Source organism: Odocoileus virginianus, chromosome 10 (genome assembly GCF_023699985.2).
Source record: "Odocoileus virginianus isolate 20LAN1187 ecotype Illinois chromosome 10, Ovbor_1.2, whole genome shotgun sequence".
Classification (NCBI taxonomy): Eukaryota; Metazoa; Chordata; class Mammalia; order Artiodactyla; family Cervidae; genus Odocoileus; species Odocoileus virginianus.
Genome location: NC_069683.1, coordinates 50,182,284 through 50,205,514, shown reverse-complemented (window position 1 = coordinate 50,205,514; position 23,231 = coordinate 50,182,284). Strand labels below are relative to the sequence as shown.

The following is a 23,231-nucleotide window of genomic DNA, read 5'->3' as shown; positions in this document are numbered from 1 at the left end:
CTGAGATGGACGGCAGACCGGTCTGAGAACAATACCGACCCTTCTTTTGTACCTCCTGCCTTTGTCAAGCCAAATCGTAAGGAATGAAAGTTTCACACGGATTCAAGTTGGAAATCCCAGCATGACAAATATCTGTAATATACAGTACATGCAGGCCACATCCCACTGCCTTCCTAACTAAGCACAAAGGAAAAAAAGAAAAAGAAAAAGAAAAAAAAACCAAAAACCTGTCCCATTCAGTCATTCGCACACCACATGGACTTGCTTTTTCCTACAAATTAGTGAGAAGTAAGGCCGATTGGGAAAGGTGGATGGAATCATTTGGAACAGAAATAACCAGAGCAGAACTGTCTTTCCCCCCTCCCTACTTCCCCTCCTGTGGCAACTCAAATTCATCCACTTATATAAAAGGAACAGACCTCACCTGTCAGGTCTGTTTAGGGCACTGAAAAAGGAGGAGCCCTTTCTGCCCCAAACCTTTCTGGACAGCGCGGGGTATTATCTATACTGAGCCGTCTACAGATACGGAATTAAAGACAGTTTCAATCTCATTGTGACACACCTCACTTGCAGATAACCCTGTACAGTAATGTAGTTCCACAGCAAACAGAACAGTTTCGGAATCACAGTCTAAGTTTCTAGTCTTCACTGCTCTAAAGTATCTGAAACATGGGCAGCAGCAAAGAGTTCTCATGGTTTGTTCACCCAAATCTTTACGACAACAGAGAAGAATGCATTATGGATACACTAAATTCTGAACTATGAAATCTAAACTGTGCTGGTTCTCCTTTTATGAAACTGAATTTTGAACAGAAAACTTCAAAAATAAACGAAGGAAAGGAACAACAGTAACAAAATAAGGAGGGTCAAAAGGTTCTAAGGAATCCCAGCAGGCAAATTCCAAAATGGGAGATCTTGGGGAAAAAAAAAAAAAATCCAAAAATTTGTTGGGAAAAATAAATTTGCACAAAGGAGGGAGGGAAAAGAAAAAAAGGAACGCAACCAACAAACGAAAAACAAGGCACAGAATTTTCTGCAATCTATCCAAACTAAATCCAAGCGTCCAAGTTTGACTTGGTAGGAAGAAATAAAAATTGAAAAACCAAACAATCAGAAAAAGAGGTGTCAAACAGCAGAGTGTACTTTTCAAAGAACATTTCTTTTCGTTTTTTTTTTTTACACAGCAAATCCCAAGCCTTCCCAGTCTCACACCTTTCCACCCATTCATAAAAAAACACACGAATTTCTCGCAAGTTCCAATATCACTGTCTCTTTATCATCTAAATAGGGCCAGTTGGACACCTCATTGAAACAAAAGGGCTGATCTAGATGAAGTACTCTTTCTTTTCTTCAGAGTTGTTCTGTCCTCCTTCTGCATTGATTATAGCTGTGTCTGCGTCTGCTGCGTCATCGGCTCCTTTGGCTTCATGAGTGAAGTATGTACCTGAAAGATGAAGGGGTAAAGCACCGTGACTGTCTGATGGCCGCTGTGTAAAGTGGTATAGAGATGGCAACTTGCTTTATGGCCATCATCAGCCGAAGTGGTGTGCAGGCAGCAGAGGGGAGAAAACAATTGGAAGAAGAGAGCGAGGTGGGTGAGACAAATGGGGATCCGGGGGTTCCAAAGGCACCACTCCAACTGAACCGCTGCGATATAATTCAGCAAATGAGACATTAGAGCCGTGATTATGACCAGAGGATGTCAGCAGAAGAAGACGTGAGTGGGAGCTAAAAATGCAGGAAGCTGGAGAGCTGCTGACAGTAAACGCCCAGGACCAATGGCCAGATATGTGCACGTACATGGTTAAAGACCAAAGCAAGGAAGAGCAATTAGCCAATAAATGAATTAGGGCCCTGCTGATTTTCTACCGTCATCTCACATTGTTTATTTGAACCCTCACCTCCTGTCTTCAGGAGGCCTGTCCATTAGTGAGCATGTGCTTGAACCTGCACAAGTACGTTTGATTTTTCTTCTGCCTCCCATTGCAGAATGGGGTTCCAGATTGAGAAATAATTTGACGTCGTAACAGCTGGAAGCAAGGCATGGGATCTGCCTTAAGAAACGAGTGATTCTTGCTTCTGATGTCACTCTAGCCGGGACCCAGATTCATGGATTTGCTAATTGGCACAGCCACTTTATAATGACAATAGACAGAACATTAACGGAGTTGGTGACACTCTTTATCAGCAAGTCCCAACGGTTTACGTGGAGAAAGACAAGGGTTGCACCTCTGTATGAAATATAGGTCGAGCTGGCACTGCCCATGATAATCAAATCACCCTCCTCCCGTTAGGTATCGTGCTTGCAAAGATTCTTAAGTAAAAAAAGGCTGTTGAGCTTTCACGTTTTCAGAGTGACAAATCTGAGAAGGCAGGCAGTCGGACGGTCCTCTCGTGTCCCTCCTTCCTCTGTAGAGCACACCCTCCTCCCGGCAACTCCCAGGCATTGTGCAGACGTTAGCCCTGTGCTCTCGCCTGACCTCCCTGGCTCCATCAAGCTTAGCACCAAGAGGCTGGGAGTTCTCCGCCAAACAGGCTGCCTCTTGGGGGTGGGCAGAACCCCCAGTACGGAGGGCCCCAAACTGTTTTACACTCAAGATGGGCACTTTGGATACTAAAGGTGATTGTCAAGCACCTTGGACCTCCATTGCTGTGCTCAGGGGACCCACCCTGAACCCAAGGTCTACCATCCGGCAGTCTGCCAGCGCCTCGAGTTTATACTACAGGAAAGGCCCGGAAGCCCACTGCACAGCGCTTGAGAAAAATACCCGAGAAAGACCAGGGCCAACAAAGAAAAGGAAGAATAAATTACCGAGAGGGAGAAGAGGCTCAGAGCAGCGTGGGGTAGAGAGGAGGAGCGCTCGCAAAGATGATTGCCCATCTAGACTGCATGGTTGATAAGTGTGATGATTAATGGCAATTTAAATCAATTGCACTGATAATTTTAAGAATACATATTTATGTGGCTTTTAAGGCACATCAAACCAAGGAAGTATTCTAGCCACTGTGACCAGCTTACCCCAGCATTGGGGGCCGGGGCACAGGGCTAGCCCACATATTTCCCGCAAAGCAGAAGGTCATGGGGGTGCTTTTACCCTCTTTATCATTTTGGGGTTCACGCCACACCTCACACACCAGCCCCTTATATTTTTTACTCTATCCCCAATGATGGATTGTAGAATAACAAACCTATAAAGCTTTTTATTTAGAGAAAAATCCAAATCAAGGAGTGGTACTCATCAACTCTCAGAGTCCTTCCTAATCAGCGGCTGTTAAGATTTTTGTTTTTTTTGTTTTTTCTCTCCCAGTTTCAGGAATTGAAGAGGCTGTGTGGCTCCAGAAACCAAACTGCCTATTCAAGGACAAGCTTGCCAAGTCCCGCAAAGGCAGGGGCCGTGGTGACACGAGGCCTCCTGGCTGCCCAAGCTTACAGGAGGCCCCCTGGCTTACCTTTATGTCTGGCAAAATAGCGCCCCAGAATGATGAGCAAACACAGCATGGCAAACACCACCACGGCCACGACGCCGCCAATCACGGCGTGGTCCACCGCCCTGATCGCGCCTTCTTCACCTGCTCGAGAATCTGTTGAGATCAGAAGAGGAATAGGGATGTAGAGTCTATTAGGAGACACCAGAAACCCTGGAGACACTGCCTCCAGGATCAGAGGTCACTTTCTTTCTTAATGGAGGAGTCAGGATAGTCGAGATGGATCGAGTGCCACCGAGGGGACCTGTCCAGTGCTGAATTGACCTGTTCTCCCCTCAAGGCAATTTCATCCCAAGCGGCATCGGATGCTAACACGTGTGAACACGCTTAGGGATCAGAGAGAGAAGAAATGGAGTCTGTCCAATCCTGGCCTGGTCTTGGTGTTCACCTTCTCTGTAACCAGCTGCAGATCCTATGCAGGAGGCTGACCTAACTATTTAAGGGAGCTCAGAAAGGCATCTTCAGGCAGCGACAGGAGCTGTGGAAGGGCGGCTGGAGCATCTTTCTAGAGATGCCCCGCAACTTATTCCCCACGAAGCATTTGCATGGGAAAAGCAAGGAGCTCAAAAGCCCCAGCTGCCTAGAGATAAAACAAGGATTAGGGGACTAGAGACAAGTGACATGCCTGCTACATTTAGGATGTATGAGGGAGTAAGCCTCTGTCTAAAAACCTAAAAACCTATTTCAAAAAAAGACAGCAAGGAATAATTGTCCATTGCCACAGACGGTTTTTCTTTTATTTATTTAACACTCCATGATGCAATTAATTTTCCTTTATAAGCATCACTCCCTGGGGATGTCTTCTTTCGACTGAGGAACGACATGTTTGGCTGGGGAACAACTCCAAAATGAACCCCGAATGAGCTATGGCCATGCAGAATGGATGTATGGCAGTGTAAACAATTTTAATTTAGGAATGTGGCTACATCACCCCTTGCTGAAATTCTAATGGCACCCGAGATTTATAATGTAGTAAAAAACAATTATTCTCCCGTTGATTAATACATTAACATTTTCGAGTGGAAGCTAAACCATTGTCTTTTTTTTTATTGAGTCAAGTACGACACCTCCATTAAAATGATTTACTAGCTGTACCTTACAATTTAAGCACAGCAGCAACAGAAACGGTAAAAATCTTTTAACTTTACATGATTTGTGAAGTCATATGTGAAGGATTTACCATTTAAATCTTTCAGTACAAGAAGCACATGGCCTATAAATCTGTCCCCGTAGCAGTTGCTGGACGCCTAAGAGAAATGCATTTCACCAGGAAGACGGAGAGTGCAAATTCGAGTCAATTTTTAAGAAAGATTTATCTCTGTCTCTCTCCAAAGAACAGAGCAAATCTCTGAAGCCTCCACCTCTAATAATATTTGAAGTTTATCGATCAAGTGTACAGATCCGTGACAGCTAAAGGTAATGGTGCTCTTTTGAGCCGAAACCTGATACAACGCTTTCAGCAGGAGGGCATGATTTACACTTTCTATCGATATTTCCAATTCTGCTCTGAGATTAAGTACTGAAGGATGTGGGGAAATAACTCGTGACTGAGGGTTCCATGAAAAGTGTTTTAATTAAAAGAGTTTAAATTAAAAAATGGAGTATTTAAAGTGTTTCATTAAGTTACCATTGGAAGGACGACCAAAAAAAAAAAAAAAATCCCCACTCCAAACCCAAACAGCAATGTGGATGGAATCAGAGGCAGCAGCGGGTCGCCCAGGACAACAGGATGATGGGAGTTTAATTGGAGAATGGAGATGGGTTGGAGGCAGAGTGCACTGCAGCCAATTAGCCCGCTCCGTGACGCACGGGCCCCTCCAGCCACACGTCTAATAAGCTCGCCTTGAAATGTGGCAGAGAGGAGTCTCCCCCTGCATCCCAAAGTGCTGCCTACCGCAGAAGCAGCAGCCTCCGTGTCTTGAAAGTCATTTCAACAAGGCAGAACTCAGCTACGGAAACTTTTTTTTCCTTTTCTTCTTTTAAGACAACAGGGCTTGTTGCAGGGGCGAGCTCCCAGGAGGATGTACCATGACACATGGTTATCTGCTGGAGGGCAATGCTTTACACGCCAGAGACTCTCACCCCAGCTGCACAGGTTCAAAATTGCTCACAGGGAGACCAAAGTCATGGAAAAGCCAGAAAGCTGTGCTTCCCTTAGGGAGCTGTCAGAATAGGGGCTCTTGCGGGCATGAGAATTAACTCCTCTCGAATGGCCACAAGCTTCAGACCTACTGAGAGATGAGGCTCTTTCAACTAACCCCCTGTGTCTTAGAATGGGGTGAAAAAACAAAGTGATTCCGGCTACTGAGCAGCGGGGATAGCTGGGTTCAAGAGGCGAGAGGAAGAGAGGTCCCGTCCCAGGAAGATGGAGCAGAGAGAAGTTGCCCCTTCTAGACTTAACCCACTGAGGGAAGCACTCTTGTGCTCTCTGTTCCAAGACTGCCTCCTCCATGCCGAGGTGCAGGACCATCCTAGAAGCCTAGGAAAAGAAAGCCAGAGACAGAGAAGTTGGGAGGGAGGGAAGAGAGATGAAGAAGGAGGGGGAAGCTCTGATAAGAGAAAAACAACCAACCAATATCACAGGGTACGTATCTGTGGGATTAATTTCCCCAGTCAAAAATCATTCATTTGACCTTTGCTTTCCAGGAACTCAGAGCTGAAGAGGCTCATTTCTCCTTGCCCTGTGCCCACATTAAATACCTAGGTTCTAGTTATCTTTTTCATCCTCAGGGACATACATATTTTATAGATAACTTATTTATAAGGGTAATCTCTCCAGCTATCTTCCGATACTCACTTTGATCAGAAAGTTTACTACCACCACTTAATCACTGAGACATCTCTCCTGCCTTCAATTATTGTGGACGGACACAGAAGGCAAGTGGTGTTGAACTGACAGGGAACAGAGTGGGCTGCAGCTCTGCCCCACCCCTTTCCATCCCTGGCCCGCCCAGGGGTTTACTGCGGGAGGCCCTGATGCAGTTCTGACCGTCCTCCAGCGTCTGGTGTGGCCTGGCATCCTCTATGAAGAGTGGCGCTGTCTCCAGACTCGTCTCATTCCTTTTGTGTGTCCACGTGTGGGCTGAGTGGGGAGTTTTTCTAGTGTCGTTGATTGGTCCAAGGTGGCAGCTCAGTTAGTAAAGAATCTGCCTGCAATGCAGAGACCCTGCTTCGATTCCTGGGTTGGGAAGATTCACTGGAGAAGGGATAGGCTACCCACTCCAGTATTCTGCCCTGGAGAATTCCATGGACCGAGGAGCCTGGCAGATAATAGTTCATGGGATTGCAAAAAGTCAGACGTGATTGAGCGACTTTCGTTTTTTGGGTGGGGGGCCCAGGTGAAGGCTGGTCCCCTATCCCTGGATGCTGTGGGCTGGTGCCTCGCTCACAGCCCCAAGCAGTTACACAGGACGCTACCCAGAAAGGAACCAGGCTATGGGAGCAGAATGCAGACTGGACCCCAGAGCAGTGGCACCAACCAACAGGAGCACGGGCCCCACAGGGTCCTCTGGCCAAGCGACCTTGTTGTCCTGCTCACAACTGTTCCTTGAGCAATTCCCTCACACCGAAGACTGTGGAAACGCCCGTGCCTTTCACCATCACCCACACATCCTGTGGGGTGCGGAGCCTTTCCCTCGGGTCCCATCAGTTTCTCTGGCGAACATCCTCTCCAGATTTCAGGCTGCTTTTCGAATCAGGCAGAGAAGGAAGCCTACAGATTCTACAGCCGCCCTCGGCTTCTACACTGCTGTTGTTTAGTCGCTAAGTCAGGTCTGACTCTCTGTGACCCCATAGACTGTAGCCTGTCAGGCTCCTCTGTCCATGTGATTTCCCAGGCAAGAATACTGGAGTGGGTGGCTATTTCCTTCTCCAGGGGATCTTCCTGACTCAGGGATCGAGTGCATGTTTCATGCATTGGCAGGTGGATTCCTTATCGCTGAGCCACCAGGGAAGCCCTAGCTTCTACATTACCTAATGTGTAATACAGCAAGCTGGTGGGAAGCTGCTATATAGCACAGGGAGCTCAACCCAGTGCTCCGTGATGATCTAGAGGGGCGGGGGCTGGGTGAGGGAGGGAAACACATTTATATTTACGGCTGATTCACACTGTTGTATGGCAGAAACCAACACAACATTGTAAAGCAATTATCCTCCAATTAAAAATTAAAAAAAATTACTTATTAAAAAAGTACGTGGACATTAAAGCACCAGTAAAGCACTAAAGTGCATTAAAGCACTGATCCTCAGGCAGTGGACAGCACTTGGTTTAGAAGGGAGTGTTTTCCTATCTTTAAGAGACACAACTGTCCCTCTCACTTAGGACGGTGTAACTGTTCACTTCTGCTGCGAGTTCCCCATCAATCACTTCTCATGGGACTTCGGGTGACTCAGGCCTCATCCTTCTGTGAGCCGGATTTTCAGGGGCACTGTGCAGCTGCTGGGAAGTGTCAGCTCAGAGATGGGGCACAGTCCTTCCCGCATGGTCCCGGGCTGCAGGCCCTGCAGGCTCTGAGTGTGACATGAGACTCTTTAAGGACAGATCAATCATGGACTGTTTAGTATTCGTGAGTTAGCTCTATTTTGGGCCAAAAGCTGGAACAACTTGACTCCAGGTGAGGGTTTACGAGCAGCTTACAGAATACTAAGTTGGCTACCACTGCTTGGGTCACAGTTTCAACTACCCAGGGTTCCCATTAGCATCTTAGAAACTGCAAGGACAAAAAACTTCAAAGACTGTCCCAACAGTGATGCCCAGACCTGCTCAGTTTTCTTTACTTTGGGGCCGGGTGACCTGGCTTGACCCTTTCCTCGTGGGCAATGTGCGGGGGGTAAGTTCTAAAGGCACTCGTTCCCTAGGGCCCAACAAGAAAAGTGATGGTGGGGAACTTCAGTCTCCTTCCTCTCCCTCCAGGGGCCTCCCCTTTCTCTACCTGCTCTTATTCCTCAAATGTCTTGCCAGGGTCTCCTGAGCGCCGGACTCTGGCAGTCACACCACCTGTGTTAAAACAGGGTGCTGTAACAGATCCCGGTTTCTATGGCTGCTTTACCAGCTGGCACGGGATGCCTGACATCAACTGCTGTGTGAATGCCTTAATCATGGATCTGTGAAAAGCCTAGAAGCCTCCGCTGCCAGAGGCAGAGATCCATGGATAGCCACGGAATGGCCAGGATGTCCTAGACAAGCTCCTGGCAGACAGGGACCTTGGCAGGGCAGGTCACTGAGCCAAGTGCCCACTGCAGCTGCAGTCGGGCTACTTTCACCTCGGAGGAGCTGAAGTGTGATACAGTCATACAGTTCAAAGACATGGAGGGGGACGGGACGACCACCCTACCTTGGCTTCCTTCACATTTCATCCCTCCCTTGGCCTCGGCTAGAAGGCATACTCAAAAACTTGGGGAGAGCTAGACACTCCCCTTAAATGCATATACTATTTTTTAACAAAGGTTGTAAACTACCCAAGGTCTTATCTTTAAAATTAATACCAAAGACATGGGGAAGTTCTAAGGAGATGGGTCTTCCTACCTATATTTATTCCTTCCTACCTGTACTATCCTATATTTAACCTTCTGCCACTTCTCTATGAACGACTGTTGCCTGTTGACCTTTGGGAAAAGTGGAACTGTTGACGTTTCACAACAGTTCTGTCTGTCACTTGCTTTAGTTCTATTGTTTTTTCCTAGGCTGAGGTCTGACCGGACACGTGTGTTTAATTAGAAACTTGGAGAAGCAGTGTTCATAGCGGACGTGCTGCCCCCTGCTTCCTAGGGCTACAGGGGTTACTAGATCTCAGAGGGTGCCTAATGACCAGGACGCCACTGGCTACTCCTCACTAGAAAGAAAGAAAAAGCTTGACAGTGGATTTTTCACATCCGAGACGAAACCAGACTCTGACCTCAAAGATAAAACCAGTCCCCAAACCTGGCACCATCTGAGAACTACAGCTTCTCATTCTCATCACCTATTGTAGCTCCCATCACGACAACAAAAATAAGTGTGCATTTTAAAAAGCACAACTTTATTACTGAAAGGGAACAAACTGAATGGCATGCGCTGACAAAATGCCACATTATTTGCTAATCCTAATATGTTATTCTTCTTTAAGATTTGCTTTTCTCAGCACCAATTCAATTATAGATGCTACAAATCCTTCTGACATTTAATTCCCTCTTGTCAGAGAGTAGTAAATGTATACAGTACATGCACAGCTTTCCCATTAAGATGTTAATACATATTGGAGCACACCGGCCTCCATGCAGCATAACCTTTCTTTTCTGTCTTCTGAGAGAGTGGAAGGGAAGGAATAAATGTAAGGCAAGAAAATCATGAAGGTTCTCATACAGCATCCCAGGCATCTAAGACTATTCTTCAGCTGCATCTCATTCTAGCAGTGTAACTCCAGCTATGCTAACGTTTCAAAAGAACTATGTTAAGCTACTTAAAGAAAAACTGCAGTCATCATCATCACCATCATCCTGCCGCCCAGAGCTCCGTCGGCATTCACTGACATCAGAAGTACTGCGCACGGGCTCTGGTTGAACAATGATCAGGACCCGTGCTCTTAGGCAGTTACTGTCTATCTTTTCCTCCAGAAAGAGGCCCGAACAGGAGATGCTAGAAGAGGTAGGAGCTCACCTCCTGTGTGGCCTGCTGGAAAATGCCCTGGACTTGCCCACAGCCTTCTAGTCTAGGCTAGAAGCTGGGCTTCACTGCTCTTCTGTGGCTTCAGGCAGATCAATGAGCCACTCTCAGCCACTGAGCACAGACATACAATTCAGAAGACTGTTTTGAGGAGCCAGTGTGTTGCTGAATATGAAGGGGCCTCTCTGGGCTGGGGCTTGGCATGTCATAGACACTCAACAGGTGTTTCTCAAATTGAAACCCACTGTCATAAAGCCCAAGGCGGGCTTTATTCCAGCTCTAATCACTGATTCCAGGCAAATACTTATAGCACTTTGGAGTAAGGGTTGTACTGCACACTTAGTGCTGTTCTCAGAGGTTAAGATGCCCCAGAGACATTAGCTGAGGTGAAGTCACCAAGCCTCTTCTTTTCATTTATTCAGAAGGCACAGTGTGACTGGTGGTCTGGGGCGGTGGTCAAGGCCGTGGGCCTGCCGAAGGCCACCCCGTCCAAGTAATAACACAGGTGTACCATTTAAGCATCAGGATATTAAGCTCTTGACAGCTAAGTATGAGAATCAAGTGACTTGATTTTGTTAATTTAACCAACAGTGGAAATGACTTGATGCAACAGGATGCAAATGCTCCCAAGGCATTAAGCATCACCAGAGAGACCACAAGGCACACTCCTGAGTCCTCTCTACTCTCTAATGATGACGACTTAGAAGTGTGATTGCCTTTTCCATTTTAAGCAACAGGAAGGCATTGAGGATGAGACTGGAGTTTTCCTTAAAGGAGTAGACACCTGATAAAGAGGACAGACTTGTGAAGTATTTCCAAACATACATTTCCCACTAGAATCTCTCTCTGGAGAAAGATGTGTCAGTGGACCTTAGGCATTTGGGGGTGTGAGGATGGATTAATGAATATGGTGAAGTCACCCCAAAGCAGTGTCCAACCTGTAGAACTGGAATTCACATTTTGTGTTGGAGCCTGCCAACTTATCAATTTGGAAGGAAAAGTTCCTATTTGATGGTCTCCTTCCTCCCCATGGGGGAAACAGTAGCATGTTGGATTATGGGAAGATCAGCAACATCATGAAATTCAAACTCATGTTGTGGTAAAGTCATGGCCAAGCTGGCATGGACCCAGTATGATTTGCCAGTCTACTGCCTTGTATTAAATGGAATTTTGCAATAAGGGAATCTACATGTTTTAACCGTCTGCAACCCAGCACCTTCCCATGGCATTCAGGACCGGCTCAAGGGGAAATCCATCCCACAATTTAGGAGATCAATGGGATAATGGTGCTGAAAACAATGGAGCAGAGTTTAAGGTCGCCACTGGATGGGAAAGAGCTTGATTCAATGCTGGGAAAGATCTTTCCTGGTTGTCAGCAATATACCTGATGGGCTCTGGAGAAACCAACTTTCCCTGCCTCTTTCTTTGCAAGCACAGACTGAATCAAAAAGGGCCCAAGAGGAAAAGATTCTCAAGATCCCAGAACAAAGAAAGTGTGGATTTCACAGGGGAAGGATAATGACTTTTTAAACCAAAGTCTCTGTATCCCAAAAAGGCAGGAAATTCTATGTTTGAATTCTGATTCTGTCTCTTGAGTAAATCATTTAACCTCAGGAGCCCCAGCGTCTTCATTTGTAAACAACCCTTCATCAATGATCCCACAGGATTTTCGGGACAATCCTCCCATGCTGGCTCACGCTCGTCTCTTGGTCTTCCTGTCCCACTGGCCTCCCCTTGTGCGCATTTGTACCCTCCACCTCTTCCCAGTAAAGTTATTCGCTTTTATTTGACCCAGGTTTATTTTTCTCATAGCAGTAGTCTGACATTTCATTGTGCTTTGAGCCTGTCTCCCGGACAAGAACGTGACTGCATGAGGGCAGGATCCTGGCATGTGAAATCTGGGGCAGCTCCAGCCCCTGGTTCGTTTTGTTCACTGCTGCATCCCTGGTGCCCAGACCTGTGCCTAGCACATAGGAGCTCAAACAATTGCTGAATGAATGCAGATCACTGAGATTATGTGTGTGCCTGAGCTCTCTAAGTGCTCAAGCACTATACAAATACAAGCTAAAGAAGACCTCACTTGAAATTTAGGGGCCATATCTTAAATTTGTCTACATAGTCCAGCTGGGTTTTGATGTTTTCCTTTATCATCATCATTATTACTACTAGTCTAACAACAACAAAAAATGCAATTGCCTGTTTGCCAAATCTAGGCCATACTTTATGTGGGAGCCAGTAAGGAAAGAGTCCCCCCAAATACTAGGTCTAGTGACAGTTCCTTACACATATTTTAAGCAAGTTAAGTCAGACTTTGAGGACACCCACCAGACAGATGTTCGTATATTCCACCCCAGAACTGACAATCTGGATCTGAAGGCCTTTCGGGGCTTCCATTAAATGAAGTGTTAGTTGCTCAGTTGTGTCCAACTTCTTGCAACCCCACGGACTATAGCCTACCAGGCTCTTGTGTCCATGAAGTTCTCCGGGTAAGAATAGTGGAATGGGTTGCCATTTCCCTCTCCAGGGAATCTTCCCGACCCAGCGATCAAACCCAGGTTTCCTGCAATGCAGGTAGATTCTGGTCTGAGTCGCCAGGGAAGCTCCATTAACTAAACCAAGACCATATTTTAAGCCCATGTTTCCTCTTTAATCCATTTAAGGGACTAGAGTTAGCTCACCTAGATCCTTCCTTAACAACTAACATGAATTATCAAGGCCACTTAGAATTTGCCTTCCATCCACACTTTCCTATGGATTGTGAGGGAGAAGTTTTTTCTTCCAGATCACTTTCCTGTATTAGGGACAGAACTGAAAACATGTCTTTGGGAAGCATGAGAGCTCTGAAATTTCTTGTCGGTGCCTTTGCTTCAAAAGCAGAAGCCTGATGGATTGCTCTGATTGTGCTGGAGGGCTATTCTCTGGCACGCTGTATATTTACCACCGTACTCCACTAAACAGTCCCCAAAGGCCCTTCCATTGCTGAAGGGAGCAAGGCAGTTGGGAGACATTTTTTAAAAAGTTTTAAAATAAAATAGAAGGATAAATAGGCTTGAAGCCATTCTATTCCACATGGGTGGCAATAACCACCAGCTGTCACAGGGAAACAGCAGATGTAATTGATAAAACAATTGAAAACTCTTGTGGATCCATCATCAATAAAGTTGACACCCAAAAAGTCAATGAAAGGGTTGAAAGTAGAACTGGAGAAGCTCCCCAGGTCCACCAATAATTAAATCACTGAACTACACACAAGCATAATTTATTAATGCAGATTAAAGAGGAGGATCAGCTGGGCAACTTGCTTTGCTGGGTGAGGCTGGGGCACCATATGGTGCTTATGAAATTGTCATTAGCTGAGGTGGCAGTGGTGAATCAGGGAGGAGGGGAACAGGGGGCGAGCAGAAGACAGACCAGCATTATTCTGAAGGAAAAAGCAGGATGTAACATTTATCCATAACAAGGGAAGAATGAAATTTCTACCCAGATGGAGCAGGGAATGGATGGTAATATTATTCATTACCACAGTTTAGCATTAAATGTGCAACACCTCCTCTAATTTATTGATGGACTGTTTAAGACGGGTGTTAACCTGTTTGTCTTGTCTTATAATTGAATTCAGTCTCCAGGCTACAGAAATTTGAGAAGTTCATCCTTTCTCAATCAATATGCTCCCCTTCAGTGACCCATTTCAAGACAGCTTCATAAAAAATAATGTATTTTGTTTTAATAAATTTAAACACTATGACAGCTGCTCAATTTTTATTGGGTGTTTTTTTTTTCCCTTCAGACGTCTCTTTGCTGCCGAGTGAAGCCATGCTCACAATCAATAGTAATTGATTAATCAGCATCCCCTTTGAACAAAGGTGCTAATCAGTTTTTGATTAGTTCATCAAACCAGATGCAAAGGCAGCCCAGCCCCTGCCTGATGGATCATCAGGGTTCTACTTGACTTATGGCTTCCGTGCAATGTGTGACTGCAGTGTTCCTGGATGGGGAGGGGGGAACAATGTAATTATTAATTTAACTGAATTATTATGAACACAAACAGTTGTTGGTTTATTGCTCTCAACTCAGGGGTGATTGATAGAGCTGCGGCAAGGCTGCATCTGACTTGGTGCAGAGCTGAGAGACCCACAGTAGTCTTTAATTGATGATGCTGGTGGAAGGGTAATGGCTGCTTTAGTCCCATTTTCCTAAGGAGGAGAAAAATGACTTCTGCGTATCTGAGTGATCCTTGTCTGGCTGATATACCAAGAGGGATCAGGGCCAAGGAGAACTCAGTCCCTTCTTAGGATCCTTGAGATGATCCAATTGCCACTGTGTCACAGGGCTGTTTTATTTAGGGTCAGGGTCAGAAATGAGTGGACTACTTACACTCAGCATGATATTCTAAGCAGGGAGAAGGACTCATCTACTCTCACTTCAAAAGATAAAGATCAGGCTAATGTTTTTGCAACTTCTCTAAATCCATCACAAACTGGAGGCAAAAATAAAACACTGCTTTGATGGCCAGCTATCTTTCTAATCTTCTATCATCTATCTAAATTCCTTGGGATTTGGAATTCATTTATTTGTCCAACAAGCATCAGCTGAGAGCTTACAACACAACAGGTGTACAGCAGTGAACAAAACCGATATGGCCTCCTGGAGCTTCCACTCTGCGGGAAAATCCAACAGTTCAAGTTCAAACTGGGACACACTACCTAGCAGAAAAATTAAGGCATCCTTAAGGCTTGACAGAAGGACAGAGGAGGCAATAAATCTATTGACTGTGAAAGACAGTGGTACTATCTCATTCTCTCACTGGGTAAGTAAGACCTGTAGTTAAAGCCACACCTCAACAACCAACTATTCAAGGGAGCTGCAGTGAAACCTCTCCAAGAAGGGCAACATGGAACCCCTGTTTCCAAATGGCTGGAGTCAGCATCTACGGTCCTATGCCTTGGTTTCTCCTGATGAGGAAGGGCCCTCCCTTACTGACTTACTAAGAAGCAGCCGATCAAAATGTTCAGGAGCTATAGCTGGTTGGCAGTGAAGTACCAGGACATCATGGGAGATCATATAATTGTTTAGCTCTGACCATTTTAAATCTCCTTCCCCTCCTTTTTAGGATATGCTTCTTCTTCTGGATTAGTAACACCTAAATCCTGGAATCAAGCATGAAACCTACTTTTGCAAGAGCTCAGTGTGCTGTGAAAAAGGTCTGAGGTGGATAATTAGTTTACATCATGGTGTGTGACAAACAATTACCCCCCTCCCTTCCTCTCTTCCCCTCCCTGCCCCCACCTTCTAAGATTAACTATAGCCTGGCTTTTCTGGTATATTCCACAGAAGGGGATGATCAATATGAGTTTTTTTTTTTTAAATAAAGATCTTGTCTCATAATCCAACATCCTTAAAAAGCTTTGAAATGCAACAAATTTTTCATGAACCATTATATACTTAGAGCATAAAAATTATTTTAAGCCACTGAACAGAGTGGTTTTAGCACAATCCCAAAGATGATTTGACCTCTACTGCTTTACAGAGTCAGCCCCAATCTGAAATATACATGCAATATACAATCAGAGAAATACACAGGGAAGAGAGGTGGGTGGGGAGGAAGAAAGTGTTAATAAAAATCTGTTCTTTCTTTAGTGTCAAACCCACAGTTTTTAATTAACTGCTGAGTGATCCAAATGGCCATGTTGTGGAAGTGGACGGAGGGCCCACAGGTTGGACACTGCAGAGCCTTTTACCTAATGACTAGCCCTTACCTGAGAGGTCCTCACTGTCCAGTTCTTCTGCGGAATTGGGCAACTGAGTAAGGCCTTACAAGTAAAAACAAATCGTTTTTCTTTTCATTCCTCAAGGGACATAAACAAAACACTTAAGAACTGAGGATGAATTTCTTAAAATTAAAAAAAAAAAAAAAAAACATGAGCCAAATCTCTTGCCATCTCTCTCTCTTTTTTGGAGAGCTTAAATGTATTAATCCATAAGTACATTTCTCCAATCATTTCATTTTGTTATGGATACACAATCGAGGCAGAAAGATTCCTCAGTCTCCACTTTCAAAGCACATGAAACATGAAGGTGAATGTTTCAAATCACTCATTCATAACAGCATGCAGAAAGAAAAAAAATAAAGCCTGATTGTTCGATGTCGATGCTCTGATAGAGCTCTTAAATACAAATATATTTAGATGTTACATACTGATGTATGTAACTTTTAGTTCACATTTTACTATAAATTGAAATTCCTGGCCAAGACTGACAAACACAGTTCATTATCAGTTGATGATGATCTTGGATCATTTATTTCAAAATGGTGCGGCATCTGCTAACTGCAGATTGCAGGTTATGCTTTCATCAGAAAATCTGATTTGCAAAATATTTTTCAAAAAGAGAATTTCAAAAACCAGTGGTATTCCTGAAGAAAAATGAAACCCTCAAAGCTGAAAAAGCAGTTAGGTCAGGAGATAATCAAGTGGAGCCTGAAATGCCTGTATCGGAGTTAGCACCAATGTTGGCCAGCTGGGAAGGCTCTCAGCTAGCTGTGTTTAGAGGGGAAAGAGGTGAAGGCGGAAACAGATAAACCATGGGGGGCTTAGCGAGGAGACGGCCTCCCTCTCCTCTTGCTGTATTTGCAGGCTACTCCCTTTAATGAAGTTAAAAGCACCACAAAATCTTAGGCAATCAAGGGGGCCTTTACTTGTTTCTCCCTGTTTAGCTCAAAGTCGTGTCTGGTTTGAGCAGACCTGCTTCAGGTCCCCTCGTCTGCACAATAATTGGCTAACATTTCTCTGATGAGATTTGTCACTTTTGAAGATACCTGTGGACCTGTTAAAGTGGAATGAGGGGCATGCTTTTTTTTTTTTTTTCCATCTTTCTCTTCTCTTATGGTCAAGCACAAAATATACTTAGTAAGTATTTGCTGAATTAATGATTTGGGAGTAATGCTCAGTGAACTGCCAGCAAGAACATAATAGCAACTAAGACAAATGCTCTGGAAATAAGCAATGTCAAACTGATCACACGATTCAAAAGGTCCCAAATCAACAGAAACACTTATATAGAAATGGACAGTAAAAGCTTGGATTTTGTAAGTTGTTTTATAAAGAAACCAAATGAATATTGATAGCTCAGTTGTGTCCAACTCTTTGCCACCCCATGGACTATACAAGTCCAAGGAATTCTCCAGGCCAGAATACTGGAGTCGGTAGTCGTTCCCTTCTCCAGGGGATCTTCCCAATCCAGGGATTGAACCAGGGTCTACTGCATGCAGGCAGATTCTTTACCAACTGAGCTATCACGGAAGCCCCTTTATAAAGAAGCCAACTGAATATCGATAGTCAGGTTGGTGCTGTGAAAGAATCATATGAGCTCTTGAAGAATCTCTATCACGGCCCTTGGGTGCCAATATTCAAGGACACGTGCCAATCAAACATGGGAGGATTCAAAATTCATGGATGCTCCCAAACTATGGATTCAGGCAGCCATGGGAAAGCAGTGAGTAATGCAATAAATTACAGAGGCAACTGAGTAGGGATGTTATGCACTGGTTCTGAAATCTGATTGGTTGAAAGTGTTCCCATTTCTAATTGGCTTTATTCATTGTATAAAGACTGATGAACACAATTATTTGAATAATTGTTATAAATGGGCAACATAAAGAACTTCTTTGTAGTTAATTATGAATTTGCAGTTCTCAGGAGGCTAATCCCTCACTTTTACGTGACCCAATGAATATCAAAGCATTCTACATACGTGCTTGGCACCCACTGAACCATATTAAACGAGGATGTTTCAAGTAGGCAGCTTTACTGCTGAAGGCTTGTTTCCCTGGGGAGGGCATTAGAAAGCTAATTTTACAAAATAAAGACAAATATGTTTATGAAATATCATTGATATGCAAAGTTTCCCATTAAAAAGTGACAGACAGTTTATACACACCTCATTAAAGATGAAACTGTCATTTTTAATGGCATAAACTTTAAAATATACCAAATCATCTGGAATCTACTGCTCATATTACATCTGAAAGTGGGAAGCCATTTAAGTTAGTGGTGTTAAATGTATTTTTGCACTACTATTGCTCATTTTATGAATCTACAGTGCTCCTCCATAGTTGGCTAATTCCAGAATAAATATAATTAGGAAGAGTGTACTGAAGCACTGAGTGTACAAATAAAGACAAGCAAAATTTACCTCCTAAAACTGCTTTGGCTCAGGTAGTGTTCTTTCATGATAAAAATTATACAGCTCTCATTTTCTCAAAGAAAAAGACAAAGATGCATTTTATGAGGCAGAAAAGAGTCTTCAAAAGGAAACTCCGCCATTTAACAATAAGTGGGAAATTACTTCTGAGTTTTGCTCTTATCACTTGTTGAAGCCTTTCCTCGTCACTTCAATTAAAATGTATTCAACACATTTCTCTAAACTTTGTTAAACAAATAAAAGTTTACTTCTGGTCCATATGGAATTTTCTTTTGAGCAATTAATAAAATCCTGAGGTGCAAACATGATTTAATACACGAGAATCATCTCTTCCACAGACAGGAATCTCACTCTTCGTGATGCTATTATGGGCTGCCTATCCCATGCCTTTCTGCAGACAGTGCTTCTGCTGTTGGGATAGTTACTCCTCCTTGCCAGCAGAAATCACTGGCTTCTAAAAATGGTATGAATGGCATGACAATTTTAAACCAGGTTAAGGAAAACTTCAAAAATTAGAAACAGCAAGAAATTCTAGAGATATTTAAATAAATTCAAGGTCAAGTAAAATCTGAATGTTTGGGGTTGAGTTCTTTAGGGTTTCCCCCTTTTTTCCTGAAACTTCCAAAACAGAATGATCAAATAAAACCTCTAGGAAACAAAAAAGTTCCCAATGTCCCTAGTATTATTCCCATTATGAAAAAGTAGGCGATGGTCTCTCTCTTACCTAAGCAGCACACATCTGATCACTTGGTCATATTATGGAATCTGTTACTTCCATCACCAGCCATTAAGAGTTCAGACGCCCCCAGTTGTTTTATTCTAAAAGCTCAGTCAGTCATCCTGTTCTTCCTGCTTTGTCAGCTTTTCTGGAGAGTTTTTCCCTTCATCCCATTAGCAGAAATTTGGTTCACGCCGTTAAACAGTAGCATATTGTTTGCAAACTGCATAGCAAGGCTGAAACACAATCTTCAGGTCCTGCAGCCATTCGTAAACCTCTTTGGCTTGGTTCTTGAGTAGAACACAATGTCTGCAGCGTCCCTGGACTGCATGACAGCCTTTGAATGCCATTGTTGTGTACTCAGACAGAGAGGTGTGCAGAGGGGTGCATACACAGATGGCGGATATAGAGGTTGTAATAATGCGCACTGCTGGCTATCGCTCCTTAAAAACGGGCTTCGGAATTTCCCCACAATTGAACAGAAAGATAAGAAATTTCATGTGGTTTTAGACTTCCATCACGGCTTGCACTACTCAGAAAAATAAGTCAGGGAAAGAGAGATTTGTGGGGTAGTTACCTAAGGGCAGTGGTCTAGGAGAAGAGCGTGGATCTAGCACAGGGCAAACGTTTTGGAGCCAAAACTGAAAATGAAAAATCATGTCAGAGGGGTTCCCGGTGAGAGTCTCGCTACACTTGCAAACGGAATTAAAAACTAGCTACCTCATTTGGGGTTATAATTCATGAGACCATCAGCCTCTAATGTATTAAGAGGTGGAAAGCAAAAGGACAGGTAGCCTTGGGAAAAAAAATAAAACAGCAGGGGGGTAGAGAGAGAGAGAGAGAGAGAGAGAGAGAGAACCCCAAACCCAGAGGAAGCCAGCTGACTGCAGTGCAGCAAAAGCACAAGCACTATTCCAGACCGCGGGCATGCTGCCACCCAAAACCTCGGAGAGGGAGGTGGGTGGGGAGGGAGGGGACACAGCGCACAAGGACAGGCACACGACACTTACAGAGAGGCGCCCACGCTGGGACACACAGACAAGACCATCACGCGCACCCACGCATCAATAACCGCGAGGACGACTGCGCCATCCCTGCTCACGTCACTCATGCATTTCTGCCACCAATTTCAGACCATATGGTACCAGGATTTGGCAGTGTTTTTTTTTTTTTTTTTGGCATTGCTCAACATGCACACATGACACAGGATTCTCCCTGTCCAGGCCTTAAGGATGAGCTCCAAAAACGCAAATGCTCAAGATCCTTCTTCAAAGAAGATCCCTTCAGTCACCCTAGTCTAGGAATCCCATTCTTACACTCACATGTATCTTTACTATTAATTAGATCCTTAAAGACACACTGTGGCTGACTGTTGTTTGGTTTCTTTTTGGAGAAAATCCATTTGCTTTTGAATCATGCCCATGCACTTCTAACCTTCCAATACATGCTTATTTCAATCATATATTGGTAAGAACAAAAGGTCAACATACATCAACAACTGATATACTTCATACGTACTCTAGCAACACAAGCTTGAACAAAACATTTTAATGAGTCTTCAAAGGGAAAGCATTTTGTAAAAAAATTTTTTTCCTTTTTAGAAAGGAGAAATATGGAAGGAAATCCACTATGAAAACCTTAGGACCAGTACAATGGTCACAACTGGCTAACCTAGTATGTCTTGTCATTTAAGTTGCCAAGTTATCAAACCACATTTTGCTAGGCCCAAATCCCCAACATGAACACCTCAAGGTAAGTCTTGAGTGAATCTTAGTCACATGGGTTTACCGATAATCACTTCAATAAAATCAGTTCTATATCCTCATCTCCTTGGAAATCTGGTCCCCTGCTTTGTAACTTCTATCACATTCTATTACCTCTTCTATCCTGGCAACTGACCTGGAAGACTTTTCCCCCTCTGTCAAGTCAAATTCTAGATATTACTTTGGTTTTCATTTAAGCTTTCTGCTGCGGGCTGGAGAATATGCTGTTTAAAAGTGGTAGGATCCCTTTGTGAGGATGCTATGAGGGTTTTAGATAAGTTGGGGCATGTATTTATAAATACATTTTATAGGAATTAACCTGGATTATCACTTTTCTCCTCCTGCTGTTAAGGAATCATATATGTGTGTGTGTGTGTGTGTGTGTGTGTGTGTGTGTGTACACACACACACATTATTCTTATTTCCTTTTTTTCTCCCTGAATTTCTTGGCTCAAGGTATACTTTTCATGCATGCTGGTCAACAGCATCCTACCTGAGACATTGCTGGCTTGAACACTATCCCTGAACTAGTAAGAAAGTGCTTGCTTCTCATGGTACACAGGCATCTCTGTTTCCTGTCACACGAATGTGAGTTCTATTCCAAGTGTCTCTTTATTATACCCTCAAAAGATATCACCTTCACTTTCTCTTTCTCCATAGAGAAATATATGATCATATGGAGAAAGAAAAAGTGAAGGTGATCTTTTTTTGATCCTATTAGTATCCTAAAATAAGGACTGACCCCAAAGTTAATTTCTCACTTTTCAGGTTAAGGGACATATTTTTTACCTTGATTATCCCACCCAACTCCAAGACCTAAAACTATTAGAGTCACATAAGTACACAAATTTTATTAAAGGGACCTAGAAAACAGAAGTCTGGAGTCTTAGGAGATAAATGATCAATATTTCTTCAAAAGAACTCACAGAATTCAGGAATCTTATGGCTACATTTGACCCTGGAGTTAATTATTGAAAGCTCAGAACTTAAAGCATCCTAAAAAGAATAGAACAAAATCTCTTGAACTACATTAAAATAGCCTTAAAGCTCTGAGAATAATCGATAAAAGTCAGGAAGTGCTCAATTAATGATGAAACCTACAAATAACTGAGCTTAATGGAGTGTGATGCCTAAGATGTAGCAAGTACTATGGGGCATTACCTTGGAAAGTGGAAGTTTTATACCTAATTGATTTCTCATGATTGTTGGTATATCTGGCCCTTTAACTAATTTTTTGAACTTTTCCCTTTATGCCAATAACAGAAAAGGGTGGGGGGAGGTGGATTAGGGCCTGAAGGGGTATTACCTCATACCCACCTTTGTTCTGCTTTCTTAGAATTTCTCATCAGAAGGTCCAGGTATGGAGGTGGTCTGCCAAGTATCAAGGCCTGACCTTCATGGTCAGCTTACACAGGTTTTGCCAGAGATTTCTAACTGTTAAGGCCTAAATGTAGGTCTGTTTAAGAAGGTCAGTCATGCTAGGAAGAGCTGTTTCTCTAAAAGTTGAATGAACAACCTAGGCTTGGCTGATCACCTTTTGTCATTTAAATGATGGATTTCAACTCTGCCACAGTGTGCAAAGTGATTTAAGTAGGCCCTTTACCAAATAATTCCCTTGGATTCAGTTAGTAAAATTCAGCCTACTTTTAACTGACATATCTTTCTCCAAAGCACAATATCAGCAGGGTGAGATTTGAGCTAAGTAATAAAGTAATATACAGATGAAACATGATTCTCATTTTCTAATGGGAGAGACCTAGAAAAGTGAACAGACCTCTTCCAACCTAGGAAGTCAGAAGAGAAATTGGGCAAAGGATTCCCTGATACCCACTCCTGAGCTTCACTTACTTGATTTTTATCCACTTTTGGCTGAAATCATGATGAGTTAGTTCTTTTAGTATTTAGTCTACAAGATATCCCTGCCCCTGGCCCACCCTGCCACAAATGATCTATTTCAAGTCTCAGTTAATGTTGTTTAAATGTATGTATGGTATCCTTCTTAGCCTGGAGATGTTTTCTGCCACGTTAGCATAAACTTATATGCACATATGGAGATTGAGCGCAAGTGGTCATGGAGGTAAATACTATTGGGAGTATAATTAAAGAACAAACTTCTTCCTCATTCCTACGTCATGCATTGAAACAAGAATCTTTCACCCTGATCTGTCCTACAAATGACTCCTCTTCTAGATGTACCTAGGACTCTAGCCTATAAATGAAGAAAGCAACTGGGCCTTTAATTCAGATGCTATGCTTTTAAGGCAAATATTAGTTCTTTTATTGGAGTCCCTTATGTTTCAGGGTCTGGTGGCCTTATAGAAATAAGGGCTACATACAGCTAAAACTTCCTCTAACCCAGCTAGCCGGCGCGGAGGCGGCCTCACCCCAGACTGCAACCATTGGCCACTGAACTTACAACAGAAAT

At 43.6% G+C, this 23,231-nt stretch overlaps 1 protein-coding gene across 7 annotated transcripts in view; it reads right to left on the bottom strand.

Annotated features, from left to right (window-relative positions):
• Positions 1-1,140: 1,140 nt before the first annotated feature.
• The window catches only part of CADM1 (cell adhesion molecule 1), a 342,992-nt gene continuing 320,901 nt past the window's right edge, over positions 1,141-23,231 (bottom strand). For 4 of the 7 annotated variants that reach the window (XM_020897649.2, XM_020897666.2, XM_020897669.2 and 1 more), the window contains 2 exons: positions 3,451-3,582; positions 1,141-1,444 (listed from right to left, as the gene is read on the bottom strand). In XM_020897649.2, the coding sequence (XP_020753308.2) occupies positions 1,326-1,444; positions 3,451-3,582 (251 nt within the window). In that variant the 3' untranslated portion in view covers positions 1,141-1,325. Of the gene's footprint in view, positions 1,445-3,450; positions 3,583-15,882; positions 15,937-23,231 lie in introns of all 7 variants that reach the window. The other 3 variants (XM_020897634.2, XM_020897657.2, XM_020897642.2) reach the window with 1 other exon arrangement.